The 20,976-nt window shown below is 49.0% G+C and overlaps 1 protein-coding gene across 1 annotated transcript in view; it reads right to left on the reverse strand.

The window, feature by feature from the left end:
* Positions 1-7,763: 7,763 nt before the first annotated feature.
* The window catches only part of LOC144151461 (RYamide receptor-like), a 920,756-nt gene continuing 907,543 nt past the window's right edge, over positions 7,764-20,976 (reverse strand). Inside the window, exon 6 of the mRNA XM_077682514.1 lies at positions 7,764-10,683. Coding sequence (XP_077538640.1) covers positions 10,243-10,683 — 441 coding nt within the window. The 3' untranslated portion in view covers positions 7,764-10,242. The remainder of the gene's footprint in view (positions 10,684-20,976) is intronic.

The raw sequence follows: 20,976 nt of genomic DNA on the forward strand, positions 1-20,976 counted from the left end.
TGCCTAAAGATCTCTGTGCGTTTTCCCCTTACTAAAAAAATAATGTCGAGCTATTAAGAAGTGTTATCTTATGTGCTTAGTGTCCTTGAAACCATATCGTTTTTACATCCTCCTGTCCTTGAAACCATATTTTGCACACTGAGGAGTGGGTGGAATCGGATTAGAGTAGCAGGTAGTATTTATGAAACTTGTTTAGCTTAATTTCAACCTGTGTCATTGAATTTTTCTCTTGGAACACACACACACACACACACACACACACACACACACACACACACACACACACACACACACACACACACACACACACACACACACACACACACACACACACACACACACACACACACACACACACACACACACACACACACACACACACACACACACACACACACACACACACACACACACACACACACACACACACACACACACACACACACACACACACACACACACACACACACACACACACACACACACACACACACACACACACACACACACACACACACACACACACACACACACACACACACACACACACACACACACACACACACACACACACACACACACACACACACACACACACACACACACACACACACACACACACACACACACACACACACACACACACACACACACACACACACACACACACACACACACACACACACACACACACACACACACACACACACACACACACACACACACACACACACACACACACACACACACACACACACACACACACACACACACACACACACACACACACACACACACACACACACACACACACACACACACACACACACACACACACACACACACACACACACACACACACACACACACACACACACACACACACACACACACACACACACACACACACACACACACACACACACACACACACACACACACACACACACACACACACACACACACACACACACACACACACACACACACACACACACACACACACACACACACACACACACACACACACACACACACACACACACACACACACACATAAACTTGCTGAAGTCATTTTTAAATATTCAATTTTAAACAATAATGTCGGTGCTTATTAATAAGAACATCTGACTGTGAGGGCAATTTGTGTTCTGTGACGGCTTCGACATCCTGAAACACCATGAAGCATGTCACAGAATCGCACGAGTCTGCAAGCATTCCCTTACTCTAATCTTGCACTGTATTTTTATTCACTGGTCAATTGGAAGTCTGCTAGCGTGGGTTTGTTGCGTAGCTGTCTATTGTATGGGTGCTCAATCATTCCTTTTACGCGTGCTTCATCTGCAGGAAATATCAGAAAAAAGAAAAAAAGAAAGCATTCGAACGGCCGAACTCCTTGAATTTCAAGCACTATCACTTTGTTCCGAGAGCGTCACTCTCTCACATAAGACCATTGCATGCTCATCGCGACGTGACGACAACATGCTCCCAAAACTAAAAAGTTCTGGAAAACCATAACAACAAAAAAGAATTAGGTCAAGTATTTTTCGTTGTTTCTAGTACCTATTGGAGCACATTTGTATATTAGAAGCTCAAATAGAGAAAAAATATTGTGCCGAATGAAAAAAAAGAGGACATACTTGCATTCACAGCAGTTTTTAGTTGCAAGATCTTTTTTATAAGGCTTGCGTTAGTGCACTTTGATTTTTCTCTTCACTTGTCGGACATGGCGGCCTCAAGGAATGCGGTTACCTGTCCAACTGCAGTGCTAATTAACAGAGATATTTACAAACTTTTTAACTGTGGATTTTAGAGGGCATGTTGCGCTTTCGAAACTGAAGCCTAGCCTCCGTACTTGCCACCCTCCTCGAAGGCGAAATTGCTCGGAACAAGAGTGGTGTGATGTTGGTGTCTCCTTCTTCGTGTAGCAGCACGTGGGTGCTATCGCTGCGTTTCCCTGTCCTTTCTTCCCTTTGCTTTTTTGCAACAGCTTTCAATTTCAGCGTCTGCGGCCGGCACCAGCCGCGCTTTGCCTTGTCACATTGTGAGTGTGCAGATAGCACGTCACCGTCGCTCTTTTTGCTACCAGTTCACTTTTAATGAGTGTGCCGAGCTGAGGCTATTTTTCCTGTAGCAATGGAACGATAGGCAGGACCTAATTTAGTACTTGGAACGTTCCCTTTAACCCTTTGAGGGTTTTTGGTGCATATGTACGGCGACAGTTTTCCGTCCAGCAAGGTCTGCCGTACGGGTACGGTTTGAACCCTCTGTTTGAAATTTCGCGCCATAATGACGATGCATGCTCACTGGGGGGAGGGGGGGAGGGGACGAGGGGGAGGGAGGGCTGTCACCTCTTAGGACTTGCAAAAAGTGTTGGAAATTTGATTGTGCTACCTTTTTGCGGAGATAAACAGAACTTTTAAGCTTCAGCGCATCACGAGGTCTGTGTCAGTGCCCTTTTGTGGTTTGTTTCACCACGTGATCGGAACGGAGGTGCACGATGGTTTCAGTTTTGCTGTGTGGTTGCAACGGTGGCGCGCGAAACTTGATTTTTATCTTCATCAGCACTCCCTTGCCGGGGCGGCGGAAGTTGATTTCTATCTATATTGGTGCTGCTCTTAGCTTGTTTATTACCAACACTCACGAGGTATTCTCGCTCTCCTTTTTTACTGTTCCTGATTTTTTTTCTACAATTTATTCCCGACTTTACACATTTTGTACATTCAAAGTCTGCGATCAAGTAATTTGACTATCTGGGAAAGCTTTTAAAAAAAAAAATTACACCCTCAAAGGGTCAAAGCACACAGTTATGCACCATAATCGGTAACTAGCCCCTTAACTGGTTACTCTAATTCCTAGTAGTCACCTCTAGGTTCGATAAGCTAATGTCAAAATAAAAGTGTGCCAATGCAAACCTTTTTTTTTTTTTAAATTGTTGCAGCTAAAAAAAATAAAAAAAACGAGTGGCCGGAAAATGTCGGACTTTAAATGGAAATGAAAATTCCACCGGCATTCGATTTCGACAGAAAGACAAGAGAATGTCGTTTCCAGATAATGACCAAAAATGTGCGCCGAATTCGCAACATATCAATGTTGCAGGGAACATGTACGCTTGTGTGGCTTAAAATTCATGGCGGGGATCACAAAGGCCGCTGCGCTGGTCTTCAGTCCTCTGTCGACAGAGACGCGGCTGTAAATACGTGAACAAGGTGTCCGTGCGCATGGTCCAATTGTACAAGTACTAGTGTCGCCACCTCGTTTACTGGACAAATCGCTCCGTATGAAGGCCAGGGATGGCAGTGAGTAACAACTTTATCCCATTCGGGAACGGAGCATAGGAAAGAGGAAGGGAGGTCTTTTGCGGGGTACCCTCCGCGGTGGCTCGGGCTAAGGCATTGTGCTGCCGAGCCCACGGACGCGGGTTCGATTCCCGGCCGCGGCGGCCGTTTTTCTGATGGAGGCGAAAAGTGCAAACACCTGTGTGTTCGAGATTTCGGCGCGCGTTAAACGTCCACAGGCGGTAAAAATTAATCCGGAGCCCTTCACTACGGCGCGCCTCATCGCCTGTGCAGCTTCGGCGCGTTAAACCTCATAATCAATCAATCTTTTGCGGTGTAGGCCTCCGCTAACTTCTCGGCCTAGTCAACGATCTTGTCCGGCAAGTCAGAACCTGGGCTGCGCTAGTGCGCACTGCAATCTCTCTAAAGACCAAGTTGGTTCCGAATGTTGCTGTTTTTATCGCCCTTGGGGGTTAAGAACGCACAGAGAGTTGAGTGCCGAGTGCACGTGTGATTCATACGTAAAGCGTAGACGTGTGAGCTATGGTTTTCCGCCATCAGAGTCTCTCAGAATGGCGAGTTACGAGGGCAACCTTATATGACGTCATCGACAACGGCGGTGTGCGTTGCGGTTGAGGCGGTCTTAACAACGATTAGCGTTTTAAAAGTGTGGCGTGTTGTCATTATAGCAGGTTATTCTAGCCATCCCTACAACTCTTCAAAGCTATCTGGGGGGCTAGTTGGTCTCTTGACATAATGAAAAAATGCGCTAACAGGACGGGACTGAGGGAAGGAAACACAAAACAGCGCAGACTAGCAAACTGAGTTTATTGACCACAGCATATATACTACCACTTATCGGCACGTGGGCAATCAACAAGGAAAGATAAAACACACATCACTAAACGCACAAGCAGCCACATATCGGTCAATAGTCCAGGAACGCGATTTCTTTGGTCGATAGGGATATCGACGCAACGCTTATGCAATTATCACCCGCATGCGCAATTTCTCGTGCTTCTATAATCTCCCGCGTGAGCGTGAGCGAGAACTTCTGTCCATGTACCTAAAATCCACATTTGTTTGTTTTAATGATGAAACTTTCATACAAAGGAACGGAGTTTGCATCGGCTCTTGCTTAGCGCCTATATTAAGTGACCTATTCCTCGCACATTTGGACAGAGAAATTGACGAATGCCTTGCTGACACGAATGTGCTTAAAGTGTTCAGGTACGTAGATGATTACCTCTTGATTTTAGACCCTCCCGGCCCCAGTTGCACAAACCCCGCTGAGCGAGCCATAGCGCTTTTTCGTAATCACCTCCAGCCCTTAGGTATCACTAGCGAATTACCCCACGATGCCCACATTCGTTTTTTAGACTTGGATCTCCAATTCGCCAGCAATCATGTTTGTTGGTCCTATGCCCCTCGGGCAAATAAACCGCTCCTCCCGTTTGGGTCGGCCCACTCGAAACTGGTGAAGAGAGGCATCGCCTCCCTGTGCATTAAAAACGCCCTCTCCAAATCTTGTCCGCACAAGATGACGGCAAGCCTAACTGCTCAAGCAGAGCGGTTATCCGAGGCAGGCTACCCCTCACACCTCCTTGTGGCGGTGGCAGAAAAGGCACTCAAGGAGGCTAAGCTGGCAGCGCGTGGTGTCACGTGCACAGCTGGTACGGCGGATCCTGCACGCAAACAAAGAACCGCAGTGATCCCCTACATCCATCAGCTAAGCCACAACTTGAAGCGGATTGCCATGCGCACCGGCGGCAAAGTAGCCTTTTCAGCGCCTGACAAGCTGTCCAAGCTTTGTCGGAAGATTAATTGCGGACCCAAGAAGGAGAGTGGCTGTCGCACTAAGCACGGCACCATGTTCGTGGACTGCATCGAAGGAGTAGTGTACAAGATTCCTCTTTTTTGTAAAAAAGTATACATCGGCCAAACCGGCAGATGCGTTAACGATAGGCTACGAGAACATAGAAATAACGTCCGGAACTCTAACAATGGGCATCTAGCTATTCATTGCCGTGATTGTAGAAATTGCTACCCCTTTTTTAACAAAACCGAGGTGATTGCCAAGAGCCGTGACTCGCTCACGCGGGAGATTATAGAAGCACGAGAAATTGCGCATGCGGGTGATAATTGCATAAGCGTTGCGTCGATATCCCTATCGACCAAAGCAATCGCGTTCCTGGACTATTGACCGATATGTGGCTGCTTGTGCGTTTAGTGATGTGTGTTTTATTTTTCCTTGTTGATTTGCCCACGTGCCGATAAGTGGTAGTATATATGCTGTGGTCAATAAACTCAGTTTGCTAGTCTGCGCTGTTTTGTGTTTCCTTCCCTCAGTCCCGTCCTGTTAGCGCATTTTTTCATTACTACAACTCTTGCAGCATGAAGTACCACCAATGAAAACGGCCATATTGTTCGCTTCTATCCCACTTCACACGTAGTTCTTGGAAGCGAAGTCGGGGACACGTCCCGAGAAGCTCTTTAATATACTCGCTTGCTGGAAGTGGTGCCAGAAGAGCGCTGTATTTTTAAGCAGACCACTACCGAACATTTTAGGTACATTCGGCGTCCGCATTACCAAAATTGCTTTACCAAAAAAATGAAAACTGCGGAGGCGTCGTTACCTCATCCGGACTAATTAGCACGGACGCCGGCATGGCTTTATCAATTGAACCTTACCTCGCCGCCGATGGGTCCAACGTGTGGTGTTCCAGGTGGCGTCGTATATTTTGTCATAGACTGTCCAGAACATGCGATGGAGTGGCCAGCTTTGTTTAATCAAAATCGAAGAAGAGCCGCCCCGCACGCCTCTTTGGAGGACGTGCCTATCCCAAACGGACACTGGATTCCCAGGCGAGACATATTGCGAGACATTGAATTCCCAGGCGAGACATATTCCAAGTTACACAAACCTATATGGTAGCTATTGTAGATTTTTCGCGAACATTAAAATTTGTCGTTCTGACGGAGAAATTCCCAGCACACCTTGCAAGTGATGCTCGCCGGCTAAGTCCGCACATGTAGCGGCGTGGCCCTGAAGTTTTCGTCTCCTGATATTCACGTGGGCTTCTCCCCGGAGAGTGACAGTGGCACCGCTCTTATCTCACGATGCGTCTCTATCTCTCAAGTTTAAGCTTCGCTACTTCGGCCGGCTTGCTCCACCAAATGAGTCGCCCGCGAGGCAACGCTCAATAACATACACTGCGACGTATTTCTATACCCCAGGTTGAAACGTGATTTTCCAGGCACGCGAATGGAGTCACGAGCGGCGTGCGCTCCTCGGCGCACGCCGCTCCTCTTGGATCCTTTTGGTTCATACTAAAGTACCTCGAACGCGTTCGAACGCCGTGTTTCGCTTAACTTCGGCGAAAAGAGGTGGCTAAATCACATGCCCTTCATGGTGCGTCCCTGAGTTCGATTCCCGTTCTTCCACGGTTCTTTTTAGTTAGATTCCGTAATTTCAGCTGGTGTCGTTTCTACTTTGATGTGATGACGTTAATTCCGGGCGTGGTGGTTGGGATTGGTTGACGAGAGCGCCGGTTGCACGAAAATAAGCCTAGTAACGCTGTCGCATCAAATTGGCGAGAGCTAACCTGCCCAACTTTTCGTTCGTAAATCTGCTTTGCTGCCGTTAAGCTTCACCGCAGTGTGACTGTGCTTGTTGTGGAGCACCCTTTAAAGGCGGATCTTGACACGCTATACAAGATTGGCGCGACTTTTCGGCGGTGATTTCCTAAACTCCTTTGCGCACCAAAAAAAAAAAAAAAAAAGCATAAATGACTGCGCAAGTTCATGCGGATTAAATATAGCGGGATTAAAATTGTGAATATTGAGATCCATTTGCACACATCCGAAAGAGCGTGCGCGGTGGATGGCTGGTGAGGTGGCCGCGGAAGGCGCGTGGTTGTTTTTTTTTTTTTGTGCGAGAGCTCTAGATACGCCATTCCTGAAGAAGCCGTGGTCCCAAAGCAAAGGAATGCGAAGCTAGCGGGAAGTAGAAGGGCTCGTCCTCCTTGCTAGGCGACGCCCAGGTGTGGTGGGCGTGAGCAGAGCGGCTCGTCGGGCGCCAACGAAGACGCACGCCCTCCTCTTTCTGTTTGTTCTTCTCTTTCTTGTTTGTTCTTTACTCTTTCTACCGCCTAGTTGGGGCTGCCGGCGGACGTGTGCGCCTGACGCGGGCGTTTGAGCGCTCTCGCACAACAGCCGCATTAACCGGTGGAACGGCTTTAAATTGTTGCTTCTTTTTTTTTTTGTTGGTTTCCCAGCTGCATAAGCGAACTAAGCCCAAAGGATTTGGCAAGAACCTTCCACTAAATACTAGGGCAATAAAGTATTACGTGAATTTAGCTGCGGAATACAGCCGCAGATAAAAGTTACTGTCCCATTTCAATTCCTCCGCACCGTATGAAGGCAGCTCCGGCGCATGTTCTGCAGTAATGACAGAAGCCGGGGGAAACTTTGAAAAGCCTTTAATCGTGCACAACAACAACATTCACATGTCTCACACACGAGATTATCTTGCACGAATGCGTCCTGGTTTGAGACAAAAGAAAAATAGGAGCACAGAGAAGGACTTATCTCGTTTTACATTCATGAGCGTGTTGTGTTTGTCTGAGTGTGTGTGTGTGTGTGTGTGTGTGTAGTTTGTATACGCGTGAGTATTGAGCAAGCCAGCATGTTTTCAGAACGGCCACAGAACATGAACATCGGGGTAATTCAACGCAGCTTCTACAAAACGGGTGTGAACGAGATCAACATCTTTGTGGCAGAGTGTATACTGTATACGTAACACATTTACCAGAAATTACAGCCGTGAGAATCGAGGCGGAAATAGTAGTGAAGGACAGCGTGTTTAAGCTGCACGCCAAGTTTCTGCCACTTCAACTGCGAAGAAATAATGTCAGGGTCCTGTGAAAAAACTGTCAGCAAAACAGCAAATGCTGCAATGCGCTTTGAATATATTTAGCGCCCTTACACATCTCGCACATCACCATACACGCGGTGTCCTTTCGAAAAATTGCCTTCACCTTTTCTATACCTCTCAACCACATTTTTTAAGCTTAGAAATTGAGACCCTGATGAGTGAACACATTGGAAATGTCCAACAAGCTCTGGAAGAGTAACGATAGACAACACGCAATACATTACAGAGTCTGGCCCCACCGCCGTCGACACTTTGGCGGGATGACGCTCTTTACGCCGAGGCATTTCCACGTGTCGTGGTTTGTAGACTTCGGCTTTGAAGGGCTGGTTAACGCACTGCACGCACATATATGATCAGTACGGGCACAATGTACAGGGAACAATGGCTACTAAGACAGCGCGGAGGAGTACGTATGCAATGCGCGCGCTTTTCAGCCAGTGTCCACTGGTTGCGTGGCGGGGTTAATCTCGAACGGGGTAATGGTACACGGTATGCCTCGACATACTGGGAGAGTTGGCAACCTTCCTTGCCGTTAAATGGCGCCGATAAAAATATTCACGTGTGCGCTAATAGGTGTCCTCATTTGGACCCGTGAACTGTCAATAGAGAAGTGAGGGGGGTCCGAGCGGGGTCCGCACGTACATATACAAACGACGAATTCCGACCCTCCAACTCCCCCTTAGCACTATCGCGGCCTCTTCTCCACTCACACATAAGGCCGTACAGAAGGCGGATATTGTTTAACTCGTCAGGAATGGACGTACACAAAATTCTTGGGGACATTAAACAACCGCGTTGACGTGTGAAAACACACCATGGCGACCTCCTATATCCACCGTAGTGAACACCACCGACGGGACTCGCAAACTAAGTAATAGCTCCCAGGTGACGCGACAAATGTTTGCAAGTCTGTCCTTGAAACCATGAACACACGCCCACCCTCTTGGCCGAGGTCTCTCGCTGAAATCACTTAGGGCAGAGGTGTCGTTATCGGCTTCCGTGGCAGCAGTATAGGGTATCGCACTGCTAAAGCTGCCCTGCTTCAGTTTACCTCGCACAGCGCAGCTGGGTTCTGTGCGTACAAAGCGCTTAGCAAAGCAGTTTATAATACATGCAACGCAATTTGCAGCTTAGAACATGTATTTGCCTGTCGTTACCCTTGCGTAGCCACTGGTTAAAAAAAGCACAGACAGGTAAATGACAGTGATCTTTTTCAATCGTGGGATCCGAAACAGTATTTTGCAAATAATTTTATTTGCTGGCTAAATGTTGGCGAAACGTCAGCCAGGTTTTAAAGCGGGGTCTACTGGGCAAACAAGGGATATGCAGTTTTCATATACTCATCGCGGCCATATTAGGCTATCGTGTTTAATTTTTTTTGAACCATGTGGAGGGCTTGCCGCGCCAGTGCTGTGCACCCGCTCGCGTTCGCAAACAGTAATGGCGTGCACGCAAAAGCCGCGAAGAGGAATTAACGCTCGGACCGTGGGAGAACTTTTGGTCCGAGTGCCGCCCTTTTGTCTGCCCTTGACTGCTAGTGTGCCGCGGAGAACGTGCAGTCTTGGCTCCCACAATTCCAGAAAATGACATAATCCAGCGTCCTACTTGGCGAATGTTAATGCGGCACATCTCTCGCCCTTGTATTTGGCGCCGCAGTGTGCAGGAACCAGGCAGTAAGAGCGCCTTCGCCCATAACATCTCGTTTAACAATGAAGCAGCGATTATTTGGCACAGCCAGAGCTTGAAGAGTGACTCTGGCCACGGGTAATAGCGACAGGACAGCATGTAACGGGCGAACCTAGTGAAACCACTGCGGGCGCAATTTAGTTCTAGTCTCACACCCCGCAGGTAACGAACGACACAGACTTGCGCGCTCTCGACAAGGGTAAAGTCCGGTGGCCACGACTCTGCTGAGGGGAACTACGCACTGCGCAACAGCTACAGCCAAGTACAAACGTCCGTGAACCAGGCCCTTTCGTTCACTTGTCGGGGCCTGAGGTCAGTGCGACCGAGTCGCGCCGGCCGTGCCTAGACCCTGGAGTCCTCGTAGCGCCTCGGCTTCCCGTTGGCCTGGGCGGCGTCCCTGGTGCCGCTGAAGCGGAAGCTGGAGCCCGGAGCGGCGCGCACGCTCACGTAGGTGGTGTACGTGTTGCATCGACGTAGCGCGGCCACTTCAGCCGCCGACTCCTTGCGTAGCGGCCGCCGGCGGCGCAGGCGTTGGAGCCAACAGAGCCGTGAGCGCCGGAAGAGCTGGCAGAATCCGTCGCGGAACTTTGTGTTCATCCAGCAGTAGATGAGAGGGTTGTAGGAGGCGTGGCTCATGGCCAGCCAGTGGATGACAAAGTAGACGTAGCGAATGTGCTCGTAGTTGTTCACGCGTGGGTCCAGGTCCGACAGAAGGATGTAGGTGTTCAGCGGCAACCAGCTCAGCATGAACACCGTCACCACCGTGATCATCATCTTGATCATCTGCGCACGGGAAAGAGAGAGCTGCTCACGCCACTGCAGCTCGACCCTCCAACGCCCACGGGGACACCTCGCGTTCACACTAACTGTAAACACGAAACAGAAATAAATTTAGAGAACCGCGCACGAGGCAGGTTTTTGGAATCGTGAAGAAAACTGATATATGTTTAGAATATGCAGTCACAAATGTCTGAGTCAAATAGTACACGTCTGTGTGGAACTGGCAACTCACGAATTCATGCGAAGAATCACCCTGTCTTTTAAGTGCGAATGCACTTTATAAGCGACCCCAAACCATCCACCGCCGCCGGCGGCGGCGGCGGCGGCGTCCGCAGTGCTCCTCTATATTTAAAAAAGAAACAGCATCCGGCGCCAGGTTTCGATCCGAGGACTTTGCGGCCGCAGCGCGACGCTCTACCGACCAAGCCACGGACGCGACGCTGATATCAGTGTTAGTGACGCGCCTTATATCTTTAACGCATTCAAACTACGTCGTCAGCGGCGTGCGTTGGCGACTCAGCGGCGTTATAGCGGCTTGATAACTGCGTGGTGTACACGTGATACTACAAACCCGATGGAAGAGATGGAAGAGAAGGCGGCGAGGCGGTGGGCTGCGGGGGCCGAGCGCAAGCGCCGCAAGCGGGCCGACAACCGTGCATTCGCACTTTCACATTCTCCCCCTCGGGGAAATGCGGGGGAATTTTTTGCTTCACTTTATCTGAAACTGTCACGTTGTGTTTGGAACCACTAAGGCCTACGCAGCTGCGTCTGGTTAACGTACTGGTTACTAAAAATAAAGTCACAAATGAGCCGCTGAATTTACTGATTTCTAGATCCAGCTGCGAAAGTTGACGGCAGGAGTATCAAAAAGGCGCAATAAAACTCATTGCCCTCACAAATACGGTGCGGGCGGCCATCGTTAGCACGCTTTAAATTGTGGTGCAGTAGACAGAAACCGACTAACGCAATACACGGAAAAGCACCCGTTAGCCCCATGAGCTTCATTTCAGGGTTGTTCCCTTGTAAGAAACACTTTTAATGCTTACCCAAGATAGCTATGGAGCTACAACGAAATCACAACACATTATCGCCTCTCTCGCTTCAACTAACCTCCGGCCCACCCCTCACTTGCTTACACGGAAGAGCGTCTGTGGGGCTCATACAAACGGCATCCCTACCAATAGGGCTCTTATTCATCATATACATATATCGCTGTATCCCTCTCCCTTTTGCCCACCATGCGGATTCAAGGCCACGGGACGAAATCGCATGTGGTCCTGTCCATATGATCCCCTCCCTCGAGTCGATTCCTCGGAGCTCTGTGAGGCAGCGTTGAGCTGCTCTGGCCCGGAAACACCAAGAATCATATCCCGGGCTACAAAGGTCGCCGCACGGCTCCGGCTGTCGGCCACCCCCACCTCGCTTCTTCTTCGATAAAGCGTTTTTTTTTTTTTTGCCTCTCCTCTCTCTCTCCGTGACCAACTTGCCTGTAAAGGGTGCACCTTCGCACAATGAGTGTTATGGCGGGGAAGCAAACGTTCGAACTTATGCGAAGCATATTTCCACTATTCGCAGCACGCATGGTTCCTTTCCTGCAAGGATATCGAGATCCTTATTTGTGGATGTTTGTGAGGTAACAGTGAGTTATTATACGAAGTCAAAGAACGCTGCGCGTTTAAGAACAATCATGTGACATGAATTCTGCCTGCAAGTTATGCGTCCCTCTCTATCTCCCTTCTTTCTCAGTGTGCAGCGTATGAGAGGGCCAGAGAAAGTAAACACTTGTTAGTTAGTAAACTCTTGATAGAAAGAGAGAGAGAGACAGAGTGAAAGAGGGAGAAAGAAAGAAAGAAAGAAAGAAAGAAAGAAAGAGTGAGTGAGAGAGGGCTTAAGAGAAAAGATAGAGAAAGAGTGAGAGAGGAGATAGAGAGAAAGAAAGAGAGAAAGGGCGATAGAAAGAGAGCGATAGAGAGAGTGAGAGGGGAGGGAGAGGGAGATAGCAGTGGGTCTTCTGGGCAGAGCTTCCTTCCGCGGATACGATGTCTTCTCCGCTCCTGAGGCACCGCCCGGGGCGAGGCGCATCTTCCACCGTGGTAGTAATGAGAGTAACACACAGAGAAAAAAAAACAAAAAAAAAACATGCGGGAACAGCTTTCGATCGCTCAAAACTCCAGTGATAGTGAGCGCTTTCAAGAAAACTTTAGAAGCAGGAGATTTTTTTCCCGCGACAATGCAGCTTATTACCAAAGGCAATTCGAAGTAACCAGGCCACTTTATTCCACGCGCAGGATTAGCATGCGAAGGAAGTGTAGCTGTACAGCTCTCTTTCATTCCGCCCATGCAAACACAAGTCTTGTTTTGAGATCAGATGCAGTGAATTTATCGACTGCTGCCGTCGTCGCCTCTTTCTGCCTCCCGCTGGCATGCAGTCTAGGCTGAAAGTTTCAAGCTTGCGCAGCCCGTGCGGTCTCCACAGTGTAATCATTTTAATGCGTGGAGGCTGTCCTGGATGGCGCCGAAATATGCGTATCCGGTCGCCGGGCACTCAGCACTGATTTAGAGCAAAATTATTCATGGATTGCCGTACGCTCATCCGCCAGAAAGCCATGCGCACCGAAGAGAGATAGTTGACCTATGGGGGATGCTTCAAGGAGATTCTAGACACTGTGTTTACACACAAAAAAGTGTTCATGCGGCGCATTCCAGTTTATCGCCTTCTAAAATGATTGCCGAAAAGCAGCATACCATCTTACCAAATAGAACTTCCGGTGCCCTGTGTTGTTGGCTTTCCGCCTCCGCGCGCAGAGACCACCTTTACTGTCGAGCACGTGTACAGGGTTGTAGGCGTGGTTTTTGTGATTTGTGTGGACAAAGTTGAGTGCGTAATTTCTAGCACAGAGTCTAGAATAGTACTCTCATCGTTGGGACTTTATTTTGGTGCCGCCAAGTATTGGTTCTTTTAACTGTGGCCCTTATTGCGCAACACAACGTTCACGCAGGTCTTTCACGCTTCCTAGAATGAAATGACGCGCTTGACGCTCCTCTTCAGTTTACTTCTGAAAACTTGGTTTCATCCTCAGGGTTTGCTATGCTTTGTTTTTCGCTTTGTTTCTATTTTTTTCGCTTGCAAATTTCTTAACTTTGTTTCAACTTCTTGCTGAGTGGAATTGTTTTATATTCACTGCAATTAGCAGCGTTGTGACAGATTAGCAACATAGTCTCTTTAAACCTTCTTCCTCCCCATCTTGCCTTGATTCGTATTTCTTTTGTATTTTGTTATCCCACTATCCTTTATGTGTGTCCGCATCGTGCTTGTAGCGCACACCGATTCATTATTCTACTCAACCAACGTCATTTTTACCCTCTAATATTCTGTTGAAATTGACTTCAGAGGCATGGCGTGACCACCACGGCTCGCCTCAAGTGATACCGGGAGAATCTTGAAGGATAAAACCAATCATCAGATTGGTGTCATCAGTTCCCTGAAAAGTATAGACATGCGCGCCCTTAACCGAGGAGGAGGAGGAGGAATAAACTTTATTTAGGCGAGCCTTAGGTGCTGTAATTAGAGTTCCAAGGGGCCTACAATAAACCCCTTATGGGGGACTGTCTTTTATTCCTGGGCTTCACCGTTCTGAACGACGTAAGGTAACAACTACATGTAGGGGCTAAGCATTTCATTCCGTCGGTAGTTTCACAATGAAAAATAGCGTGGTAGGGTAGCTCTGGAGCAAATATTGTTTTCCAATTTTTTTATGCATTGGGCATGGCGCGCTTTCCTGTCGGCACCGACTGGCCGGGCTTCTTTTATTAAGTGTCACATGCTATCGATTCTAAAAGAATATAAAATTTTAGTCCAGTTGGGGCCGTGCAGGTGAAAGTTTCGCGGTGGGTAAGAACAACAGGCCTATCTTTCTTTGTATTCTAGATTAGAGTCGCCTTTTTGGGGCCCTGTCATTCGTCTTTTCCTTTTGATCTGTCACTTTAAATCACACCCAATTCAACTTTTTAACTCCTCTCATCGTCGTTCTACGCTCAAGCAACCCCCCCCCCCTTCTTCTTCGCCTCCATCCCACACACACGCAATATGAGGGGCTATTGCACAGGTTTTCTTAGCTACAGATAATACGGTTTCGCTGGTGGTTATTGTTTTCCATGACGCATCAGATCTGGCTCACGACAAAGAACAGTATGTATGATTGCGGCAGGAAAGCAATAATTGTCCTCCACCAAACTTTTCGCTTTCTTTTAATACCTGTTATTCGTCAAGGTAAACCTACAGCTGACAAATCTTCGCCTTACATATAAGCTTGACTGCTTCATTAAATTTTAGACCAGAGCCAGCGCTGACTACAGGTTAGGCAAATGTATTATGTATGGGTGTAGCGAAGGTGTTACAATGTTGCAAACTTGCGGAGGTAATATTCTTACTTCAGCTGGAAATGTTGCGAAGAGTGAAATGGTTTGAACGCTTCCGTAGGACTTCTAAGTTACAGCCAATGTATCGCAAGCGTTCGCATTATAACTCGGTATTCATATGCGACGATAAACAATAAAAAGTAGTCCCCGAGGCATTTTTACCACCGGAAACCGAAAAAGAACCCTCGAATTTTAGCCTCCATTGAATGAAGCCTCCCTTGAACGGAAAACGTGTGCCTTTCTGCTGAGGGATTTCAGAGGATTGTTTCAGCGGATTGTTCTCATCTGCCGTGACGTCCGTAGAGCTTGCATAGTTAAGAGAAAAACTTGTAGAACATTCATTCTATAAGGTCCTTCGTACTGAAGTTCGCCGTGGAAGCTTTTGGAGACCGCCTTTCTAAGAATGACCAGTCTTGGCAGAAGCATGCCTTGATTATCTTGCAGTCCCCATGTCAACCATGCGCATAGAGCTTACCTTTTTAGAGCTGGCTACCACCCACAAGGATATACCAATGCACTTACATAAACATAAATGTCCCAGGAACCGGCGCAGAACGCAACTGGAAGGTCGTGGGTTCAGAACCCAGCTTAAGCGCGCTTTCTTCCCTACTTTCTTTCCAACTTTTGCAAAGTGGCCAAGGGGGGGGGGGGGGGGGGGGGGGGGGAGATAAGTGACGCTTCTTTCCTCCTTGCCGCTTCTGTCCAAATACGCTGCACTGCTTTGTTTCCCTTCTTAAAGGCAGTAGCGACAAGTGTCTGACCGGGTGGGCCCTGTGAGGTTATTTGCAATATTATGCACCTGCTTGTCTCCCTCTCTTTCTCTCTCTTTCTCTCTTGTTTGGGAGGCGGTTATTGTGCCGTTCTGGTCGTTGAGACAATAAACGTAATTTCGCGTGCAGGTTTAACCATTCAATCATTCGAATTTTTTCCCCTCAAACTGTTCATAACCACCATTGCATTGTTTGGGAAAATGGGCAGGAAATAATAGTGGTGGTATTAAATGACATTATTTAGCACAGAAGTGGATGTGGTCGGCGGTCCAGGAGCCCAAGTGATGACTTGAAAGTCTCTGTCCCAGAGTTCAGTAGTTGCTGGGCGTTCAGGGCAGCGCTGTTGGCCAGGTTCACCCATAGCAGAGTCCTTCAATGCTTTTGAAGGACTCTGCCCACAGCTTGGGATGGGGAGAGGGAGGAAAGAGGCAGAAAGGCTGGGCTGTGAGCACAAGCGATGATGACGTAGGTTAGGGTTGAAAGCAAAATTTGCATTCCGCAGTGTATTTGGTTGTGCATAGGCGGTGAGCCAAGTGAACGCGCAACGAGGCGCTCCAGCTAAATCCGTGGCTACGTGTTTAATGCTTCGCGTAACCTTACAACGCCGAATGATGTGTTCCATGTAATTTTTTAAACGTTTGCATAATCGCAGCTAAGAGAATGTCAGAAATAATGGCACAGGTATAGCTTCTTCAACGCGATCTCACGACGTCGAAGAGATGTGAGGTTACACTCGTTGATGTTGCGTTCTCCTCAGAATAGGCGCTTAGAAATGCTCAAACCGCAGCTAACCTTCTGCCCACCTCAGATGTTTTTCTTAGGATAGAGAGGGTGAATTTTGTGCAGAAAATGCGCCAAGGCGACAGCATACCCTGAGCATGAGTGATAACTGGCACTCGCAGGCAGTGCAAAAAATTTTTCACTGTTGCCCGGAATCGTCTAATGAACTTACGAAAGTTTTGCTGAAGCCGATGGAGGGAATAACACAAAAAGGAAACGGGTAGGCTTTGTGAGTGTAGGCATTGCCGAGAAAATTTCACGAGCAAGTAAGCGTACGAAAAGCAATAAACACCTCGGTCATTTTTGTTTGCAGTTAATTTGTACGAAAGGCGCAAATACGTACGGAACTGGTGAAGGGTGTAACGGTGTTGCAAAAGTGCTTGCTCTTGAGACACGGGAAATGCGCCTTAAGGATGGCGGCGCGGGCACAAAGGCAATAGCAAGGAAACGATACTTCGAAAAAAAAAAAAAAGAAAGGCGGTGGCCGCAGTTCTCCATTTTCCTCACCATCGGATCAGCGGGCACAAAACGTCAGGAGAGCCACTACGTCCCCACAACGGCGAAAAATCGAAATAGATGAGGCAAGACACGCCCAGCGAAAAAAAGAAACTGTCAAAAGCGGGCGTTGCTGACAAAAATCGTCAGTAGCTGGCAAGAGAGGCGGAAAATGGTGGCACATGGCTTTGAATCGTCCAAACGACAGGGAGCAGCAACAGCAGCAGCAGTAGCAGCAGCAGCAGCAGAAGCAGCAGCAACAACAACAACAATGGTAAAAAAACGATAAAAGCAGATGAGTCGTGGAATCCGCGCTGCGCATTCGTCCCTACTGAAAGGAAAGAAACGAAAGGAAGAGCGTGAAAACAAGGACGCAAAGGATTGCATCCCAACAGCAAGGTGGCACACGTGTACGACGTAGGACTCGAAGGCAGTCGGCCATGCTTGGAACCTACGGGAACTACGAAAACAATCATGCGTGCAGTCAGTGGCTACAGCGTGCAGCGTGCATATGTCACTACTCCCATGAGGCGACTGGTCGCGAGCTATAAGCACGGGACGCCTAGAGTGCACGTCTTGGGTGTCCCTGAACTTCCTCGCGCGTCATTGTCATAAGCTTGTCATAAGCGCATTGCCATTTCTTTGAACTCATGCCACACAAAACCGCAGTACTCGCGAGCTTGCAAGAGACGAGAAGCCAGCTTCCCGGGCATACCAGAACTGAATGAACATTGTGTTCCAGTCTTCTCTTTATAAAATTTCAACGAAGACCAACTGAAACTAAGTGGGAACTCAATTAATATTTAGGGCCCACTTTTTGCAATGCATGTCCAAAACGTTGCAGGTGGGGCCATTTATTTCCGGCCTCTTAGGCGGCAGCTTTTCACGCTTACCTTTTGCCAAACCCTGATCCAAATTCCGGTCCTCATAGTGGATCGCCCAAGGTCCCATTTGCCACGTCAGAGTTCGCTGGAGGAAACAACGCCGCCGTGTTGCATGAATCAATGCACGACCCAGCCTAAAGAGCTCTACGTGGTAACACAAACGTTCAGCTTAGAGAAAGGCACGAAAACTGACGCCAAGGGCCCGTAACTATTTCTTTACTCGATGGCGTCGCGCTGCGGCTTAGCAAAGCAAAATGCTGCATTGGATGTTACATACTGTTTTCTAGCGACTTCTACACTGCTTCCTTACCGTTAAGTGAAACTGCGAAAATGCCTCAGTTTGTTCACCTGAGCAATGGAATTGCGTAAGTGCGCAGCAAAAAAAAAAAAAGACAAACTATCGTCTTTTGCGAGAAGCGCTCACTGCTTACCGCTGACGTTAGGCATGGAGCATGTAAGTTGCGGTAACGAGAGGACAGTCGATCAGCACTGGCCCAATGAAGACGGCATGATTGCTCATGCAGTACGTCAACGCTGTGCAAGCATGCACTGGCGGAAATCACTAAACAGCAAGTTTTGGGGGGCCGTCGCCGAAGCAAACAGAGTGTTGTAATAGTCAAATAATGCACTATGATGAATTTTTTGTTTGGTATTGACCTTGGAACTGCTGCTATGCTTTACGTCATCAGCATACTTTCTATCCGCGTTACAGCTACTTTGTGACCACAACATAGCATCAGTATGTAACAGTCTGCTTTGCGTACTGCGACCAAGACCTCCAGCCATTAAATCCGATCACTAATACTTCTAACGCCTGATTCGAATAACTCACAATAACGCGTAAAATGTGTCACGTGGGTCATGATGCCTGCATCTTGTTTTATTCTTGCCGCGTCCCACTTCCGTGTTGCCTGATTTCCAGCAGCACGTTAAAAAACGAACCGTGTGCGAGAACAAGAGACGCAAATTTAGACCGCAGGTTCAATTTCATTGATACTCCGCTTTGGGCGAGCATAGACGAGCAGTGGAGCTCTTCGATTATCAGCCCCGAACTCAGCGCAGATACACCACGGGGAATCCAAGTCCTTTCCTTGACAAATGAAAACTGAATCCTGGATAGCGCGCCCGGGACCGATAATTGAAGAGCCCCAGTGATCCAGGTGCGACGTGTGCAGCCGGTATGTCGTCTGCTGGCCAAGCGACACTGCATGAAGCAAGGTCTGACTGACTGACGAAGAACCGATAAGCACGAGAGACGGCCTGTTCCAGTACTACGCCGATTTCTCGTCATTAGAGAGTTTTAGCATACCGGGTACCGTCCGCTAACGCTACGACGGCGGGTAGCGGGGCCCGACTGGGAAGGTGAAAATTCGTTCCGGTGGGGGATTAGTTCCGCGGGCCGGCCTTCGCCATGCCCGCGCATTCTCTCCACTGAGGGGCAACCTCCTCGCCCTCCCCGCGCGCGCATGCGCGGTCGGGTCCCGGTAACCCGCCACTGTAGCGTGAGCCTCCGCTAGCCGCTATGCTAAAACTCTCTATTAACGCCTTCCTTCTCAGTGTTTTAGAATAAGATGCAGCTGGTCGTGCGTTGTTACCTCACGCAGTGAAATTACGAACCCTTCTCAGTGCGCATGGCTTGTGCCTGCATTCTTTACCTGAGATAAAGGACTAACGGTACGAAGCCGTTTAGGTCACGTGCATCAGTACATATATATGCTAGCGCAAGCTGTCAAAAATTCCGCTCAACCGCCACAAAGAGACGTACTAGATTGAGTTCACGCCACGGTTTAAAAAAGCACCCTGACAGCTGACACGGCACGGGAGCTGGCGGGTGACTGGGCGCGTTTTCCTCAACACGCCAGCTTCCGGTCGGCGTCAGCTGCCCTTGAGACGTCACAGCGCCACAAGCACGCGAGGACTGCATTTCGCTCGAGAAGCGCACCGCGGGTACCTGCAACGGGACACAGAGACAGCCACGGTGGCGGCGGCGTCGCCCTCGGAGCCCTGGGGCCTGAGTCAGATGGCGTTGGTGTTGGCGGCCTTCTTGACGTTGCAGGTGGACACGAAGCAGGAGGATGGCCTGCGCGTGGCCGGCAAGCAGCGGAAGAGGGCCTGCAGGCCGGCCCGGAACTTGGCGTTCATCCAGAAGTAGATAAGCGGGTTGTAGCAGGCGTGGCTCATGGCCAGCCAGTGGCAGACGAACCACATGTAGCCGATGCCGCTCAGGTCGTAGATGGACGGGTACTGCTCCGACACGACGATGAACAGGTTCAGTGGGAGCCAGCAGAGGAGGAACGCGGCCACGCAAGCGATCATCATCTTGATCATCTGCGCACCACGGGTCGAAGCTCGTCACTCGCGCACTGACACCGCTCAGCGGCGGTGCACAAGACTCAACTCTGCAACACGATGCTTTTTGTGGGGGCCAAATTCCGTGGTTCCTGTCGGTCGTGCGTAAGCTGCACCGCCACATCCTTAATTAACAGTATTTATAACCCGACAGTACTTGGGAGAGCGAGGACGACGACTGAGAGAAGCGTCCTCTTTCTTCCCTAAGTTTCACGCAATTCGTCCTGCGTGCCTGCTGTCTTTCCACGATACTCCGACATTGGGAGAAGAGGGATGATACAGGGCGCAGCCTCCTCACCCTTCTTCCCCTCTGTCATATGGAGGACCGCTCCCACGTCACCTAACCTTTATAACGGGGGCCCCCAAACGCTTACCCTCAACGAGGTCGGGCTAACTGGCGCTCTTCCAGCTAGCACCGCGTTAGCTTGGCTGCTGCTCTGCAATCATCCAGTCCACTCTAGAAGCTTTCTCGTATAAATCTCCAACTTGACGAAGAATAAAGGCAGACACTGCCTTCTCTAGAAATTCTAACGCACACGGGCAGCAGCGGAGGCCAACGGCTCAGAGTCCATATGGTACCGATAAACCCTTCCGAAAGA

The sequence above is a fragment of the Haemaphysalis longicornis genome, unplaced genomic scaffold (assembly GCF_048455015.1).
Source record: "Haemaphysalis longicornis isolate Haplotype H1 unplaced genomic scaffold, Haemaphysalis longicornis Haplotype H1 scaffold_1, whole genome shotgun sequence".
Taxonomy (NCBI): Eukaryota; Metazoa; Arthropoda; class Arachnida; order Ixodida; family Ixodidae; genus Haemaphysalis; species Haemaphysalis longicornis.